Source organism: Panicum hallii, chromosome 8, assembly GCF_002211085.1.
Source record: "Panicum hallii strain FIL2 chromosome 8, PHallii_v3.1, whole genome shotgun sequence".
NCBI classification, from domain to species: domain Eukaryota; kingdom Viridiplantae; phylum Streptophyta; class Magnoliopsida; order Poales; family Poaceae; genus Panicum; species Panicum hallii.
This window is the reverse complement of record NC_038049.1, coordinates 37,283,891-37,289,890: the sequence shown is the minus strand read 5'-3', so window position 1 is coordinate 37,289,890 and position 6,000 is coordinate 37,283,891. Positions and strand designations below refer to the sequence as shown.

The window sequence follows — 6,000 nt, the reverse complement described above, 5'->3', positions numbered from 1 at the left end:
CTTATGTTACGGGGCACGGAGGGAGTATGTATGATTGACAGAGAGAATCATGGGCGTTGTAACAACCTCTCTGGCTGGCCTGTGACGGCAACTGTAACAACAGGCGTCATGTCCACCAGCGCGCGCACGCAGCAGGCTGCCCTCAGCACCACCGGTTTGCTGGCATCAGCGCGAGGGGCTGCAGGGCCTGACTAGAAAACTGGACAAACCTTGGGGTAAAAATGTAAAAGGGTGTGAGCCGGCAACTTTTCTAGGCGTGCATCTACCTCGCGAAGACAATTAAGCGGCGAAACATAGTCGCGCGATGACCTTCGTCAGCGACACGATCGAACAAACCATCACGGTCAGAAGCGTGTGTGGTTCCAAAGGTTAGAGACCATGGCCACCACAGAATTTTTGCTGATTGCAATACGATAACCTTTCGTCGTCAACATGAAACGATTTTAATATCTTGCTCGCATAAGGAACATGAAAATACGGGAGATTCCTTATTCTCCATGTGAAATCCTTAGAAAAATTTATCTGTTTCTATCTAATTAGTTAAGTTGAGTCCTTTAATGAAATTTTGCCTCGCAACCCGGGACGGCTACCCAGGCTCGTCGCCGAAACATGAAGGTGATCATATTTTTTTTAGGGTAAGCATGGTATTTCTAGATAAATACTTGCCGTAGTGATGAGGATTGCTCAGGCTTAGGAAAAGTTCTTGATCCGCCTGTCAACAGGTACATCTCGTCCATCCGCATCTGTACCAAAATTTACAAAACATTTGCAAACTTTTTTCATTTACCGATTAATAATGTAAATTGTGACATTTCGTTGTTGAACTAGAAGTAAAAGATACCACAATATTATAAATTCCAAATGCGTATATGGCTAGGTCTAACGCGGGTAGTTCGGGTGAAAAAAACCTGAACAGGAAGATTGGGTACCCAGCTTTTTGTGTAACCAGGTACTTAGACAGAATTTCTGGTACGATTGGAGAAAACCAGAACTAAGAAAACATGAAAAGAACTGGGCAAGAAGAGAAGTGGCCAAATATCTTCTTGTCGCTTCTGCTTGACTCAGATAACAGTACAGTTGGCCTCGGCGTGCAGCGACTCGGTATAATTCCGGTCAGGCGATCAGCAACATGAGGGACCAAGTTGAACACAAGTGGTCGCTTCGTTACAAGGACTCCGCACTCTAATGGCGACGCCGGCAGGCTGCTAGCACTTTCCTAAGGAAACCGTGACAAACCAGCTGCCACCTCGCCCTCAGGTTGCCTCGTCAGCGCACTTGCATTGGCCAGGAAAATTCAGCATAGGGACTTACTCCTAACTTTCTTCATTTATTCAGTTAGGAAGCTCGTCAATGATGACATGGACGTGTCAACATGTGGCGCGTTCACTAGCTTTGTTCATTAGCTTCGGTTTATAAATAGGTGCCCCAAGTTAGCAACTTTTCTCAACTGCAGCCAACCGCTCCGCGTACAAGGTACATGGCATTCTCTCAGTTTCTTTTCTTTTGGCTGTTCTGATCCATTCTTCTTCGCGTTGTCCTTATACCTGTCTTGGAACAGAGCGAGCAAGCCATGGGATCCGGCTGCCACGCCACGGACGAGGCGCCAAACGGTTCCAAGGCGGTGACCCTCCTGCTCCGCCTGTCGACGATGGCGCTGGCGCTCACCTCGGCGGTGGTCATGGCCACGGCCAGCGAGTGCACCATCTACGAGTCCCGCGGCGCCAGGGTCACGGTCACCTTCAAACACTACCCACCCTTCGTGTAAGCATTATTGGCAGCCGCCGTTACCAGGTCTAGTGTCGCCGAGGTAGACTCCTGACGACAAACGTTCGTGCAGTTACCTGGTATGTTTCAACATCGCGGCGACGATCCTGGAGGCAGCCGGGATCTACCTGCAGGTCGGCAAGGGCGGCGATGACGACGAGGAGGAGGCGCCCAAGGCTGCGCGGGTCCTCCTGGTCTTCGTCGACGTCGCTGTCCCGGCGCTGCTCAACCTTGCCACGGGCGCGGCATTCTCGGCGGTCGTCGCCTACGGTCCGCAGATCAGCGCCTGCACCAGCGCCGCCGGCCGGTTCTGCGAGCAGGTGAACAGGTCGAAGATCTTATCGCTCGCCGCCGGCATCTCCGCCGTTTCCGCCGCGTTCTTCAAGGATGTCCAGCTGCCGTTCTCCGTGTGGCCCGTCTCGTCAGACGACTACTGCTGATACTTGTGGGTATGTAGTGGTGGATGACATTTTCCAAGGGGTCGTTGCATGTCTCCATTAGTACATCCAGTTGTTCCTCTCCCACTTGTGGCATCGATGATATAGGACACCGAATTAGTGGTCCTCGAGCAACATGTATATGTGGCACCAAAGTAAGCCAATGCAAAGCTCCAAACAAAGTTTTTGTGTGTATGTGTGACCTATCAGGGTAAACTCTTATTTATGATGGCAAAGAAACTCTTAACAAGATAGAGAAGGACATGCCACAATGACGTCACTGAGGAAACAAAAATTCACCAAAAGTGGGGTGGCCCGAGCATTTGCATGGCAAAATTTAGTTGTTAACATCGGCAATAATTAATTTCCCTGTTAATCCAACACATCTTTGATGAAATCTTATAGAAAAGGTGGTGATGAGTACCAAGATATGCGGTACATAAATCTTGTCGTAGTCGGACACGTACCAATGGAACGTTCAGTTTTGCCCTACCATGGATGTACAATGGATTCCTAATACTTAGTGTGGAAGACACCTTAGCCAGATCTAAGTAATTAATATCTCTACCCGAAAAAAGAGAGTCCATACCTGACTATAGCAGCAAAGGACTGTTTTTAGGTTACATCTTGACCTATTTGCTTGCACAAATTGTCACGGTATGTTCTCATACTAATATCAATACAATCAAACCATGCACACAAAGTGTAGGGTGTTACTCTAGGCCCAAGGGGTGCGAACCAGTATAGACTGCACGAATAGTTTTTAGTCTAGATGCATCCTAGTATTGATCGTGATTCATTCGCGACAGTATAGACTGCAGATTAGTTAAAGATAAGGATCCTGCAGGTTGCTCGGAAGGCTAACCTCCAATGCTAAGGCAGTAAAGGAACAAGAACGCGAAGATCTTCAGTGTGGCTGCCATTTCGGTTTTCTCTTTGGCAATATTAGTATCTCACAGTATTTGTGTTCACAAACTGGGCACTACTCTGTGCTATTGGTGAACATTTCGTTGTTTTGTCTCCAATTTATAGGCTGACGCTAGGTACGTCATATTCTGTATTTTTAGCAGGGTTACTACTGCCAAGTTTCAACTCATATATTAGGCACCCATTCGTTGCGGTTGGGCTGTATAGAAAGCATCGACTTATCCATAATCCAGAGTAATTCACGCAGAGAACGTGTTCTGTTCATTTAGAAAAATTTAAAATGCTTTGGCTCAGAAAAAAAGTAGAGCCACATTGTTTCTGATACTGAGAGAGTATCCCTGGTAGCAATTCTAGAAAAAAACTGACATTTAGAAAAAAAACTAAAAATATGACGGAACGCCCAGGATGCTTCTTATCGCTTCTGCTTGACGCAGGCCCTGTTGAACGAGCTGACAGAGCCTCGGCGTCGAACGCCTTGGTACAACTCAGGTCAGCAACTCGCGACCGGTGATGTTGAACACAGGTCGTCGCGCACTTGGTTGCAATCACTCAGCAATCTAATGGCGACGTTGCCAGGCTGCCAGCACAATTTGCTAATAAGGAATGGTGACAAACCAGCATGGGACGGCCACAGGGTTCCATTGCAGGCCTTTCAGCAGCGACTTGGATTGGTCTTTGGGTCTGGTGGCATCTCGCCCTCAGATTGGTCGTAACGTGTGGTCTTCAGGGCACGTAACCTCGTCCTACATACTATCATGCATGTTATTAGTATAATCCGGTTGAGGACCATGGTTTACGAATGCACCGTATCTCTGTTTTTATCTGTTAAGATGATGTGTATTTTGGTTGGCACACTGGCAAGCAGCTGGCAGGCCTGGCATGGGCACGTACTGTCGCCTCCCAAAATCTTGCCTATGTCACCAAGGAAGCATGGCATGGAGGAGAAAATTTGGGCATGCATGTATGAGTATATATGCTGAAAAGTAAAGAATTTATGTTGGAAGACACAAAATTTATGTAGTCCCAATGCTCGACAGTAGCGCTTGGATTTTGTAGCCTTTTCCTTGGATTTGATCTCCCGGCTTTCGTGAGCCGTGGCCATGCTTGGGTTTTCCTGGTGATCTCATCACCAATAACTCTAGCAAAACCACATGATCCACCTCAGACAGATCTGATCTGACCGGACAGTCCGTGATTGACATCATGAGCACCCAATTTTACCACAATTATAATTGCTTTCAAAAACGACCTCAAAGATAGATTCTTGATGGATGGAAGAGCTGGCAATTACCAACCCAAAACCACTTTGTACATGTTCTGCATTGCCAAGAGGTGCACCCGCGTGGAGGATGCCCGCAAAGGCATGGAGAACAAGGTTAAGTTCTATCCTTCTAGCTCGCACCAGGATAAACCAAAGACCGATGAGAGAAAAGTGAAAAAACACGAAGATAGATGCATGAATACTAAGTCAGAGGTCATCACCACAAATAGATAAGCTCCATGGCAAGACAAGGGTGGAGTAGGTGGGGAGGTGGCCCGTGGTGTCCCATTTATAGTCACATCTTGGAGCAGCATGCCGCCAAGGAATTCCATGTGACACAGAATGTTTTAGCAAAGATGATCTAGTCCAACAAGAACAAGTTAATGAACCCTCAATTCGAAGGCTTACAGCGATGGTGAAGCAGTATCAGGATGTTGATAGGAACATTATTGTGATATATGGTGGATCAACAACGTACTGGTCCTAGAGACAATATATATACAAGTCCACTGAGCGGGGAGTCAATGCTGTCCAACCCAAGCCTCACACCATGCTCAAGTGGTTAGAAGTATCAATCACCTTCTTCAAGAGTAATCATTCCGACCGGGTCATGCATCCTGGCAGATACGCGATAGGGGTAAAACCAACCGTACACAACTTCTCAGTATCTTAGGTATTGGTTAACGGCGGGACGCTGCTCAATCTTTTCCTAAAACCCTAAAATTTACCGGGGCAAATGTAGATATTCAATCTCAAAATTGGAAATCGGTATTAGCTAGCTCCAGTTGGAGCTGTTTGGATGGGCCATGTGTGAATAATGCATTGTTAACTATCATGATGTCACCTACCTCATCAGAAAATTGGTTTACAGGGGCAAATGTGTCTTTTCAAGTAGCACTTAAAAGACAAATGGACCAGGGTTTCATTTTGAAGGCATACAAATTAGAGCCAGTTTCAGATAAAAAAACTGTCACACCCATCTTTTAAAGATAAAACCGAATGCATAACTATATGTATGATAGGATCAAGTTCCATATATACAGTGATTTCATCAGTGAATAATCAGTAACAGTATCACGAAAAGAGAACTAAAAGACTATAAAGATTATCAGAGTTATACAGCTTATCCTGTAAATGAAGGCTCCAAACTTCATAGGCAATCGACTGGAGGTTGCACAGGCCTAGAACTTAGCATCATCTTCAAAAGACTTCACATCTCTTTCTCATCTGAGCAGCAATTATAACAAACGCGAGTACATTTATGGTTGGTACTCAGCAAGTATTGAGAATTATATGACATGAAGACCAAAATCAAGAAAAGGCTGACTGGCTTACTGCGATAAGCAATTTTAGTTGGTCAAGTTTTATTAGCACCTGATTACTAAGGTATAAGTTCATACCAAAATCCACATTAAAAGAGATAGAAGAGATACTGCATAACCATAACCATAATCATGGTCCACGATTTAATTCATCTTCAAGTTCAATTATCATGTGATGGTCCAAGCCGCTCTTAACTGTGAGCACGGCTGATATATCAGTTTTCACTCTGTAGAGGTTGTACACTTTACTGACAACTCGTGTCTCCCGATTTGCCCGAGGTAGCTAGCC

The 6,000-nt window shown here is 45.8% G+C and overlaps 1 protein-coding gene across 1 annotated transcript; it reads left to right on the top strand.

Annotated features, from left to right (window-relative positions):
- Positions 1-1,403: 1,403 nt before the first annotated feature.
- LOC112903026 (CASP-like protein 1U2) lies at positions 1,404-2,398 on the top strand. Its single transcript, XM_025972232.1, has 3 exons — positions 1,404-1,473; positions 1,559-1,761; positions 1,838-2,398. Exons 2-3 carry the CDS (start codon positions 1,571-1,573, stop codon positions 2,202-2,204), a joined length of 558 nt encoding a protein of 185 aa, XP_025828017.1. The 5' UTR covers positions 1,404-1,473; positions 1,559-1,570; the 3' UTR covers positions 2,205-2,398.
- Positions 2,399-6,000: the final 3,602 nt, after the last annotated feature.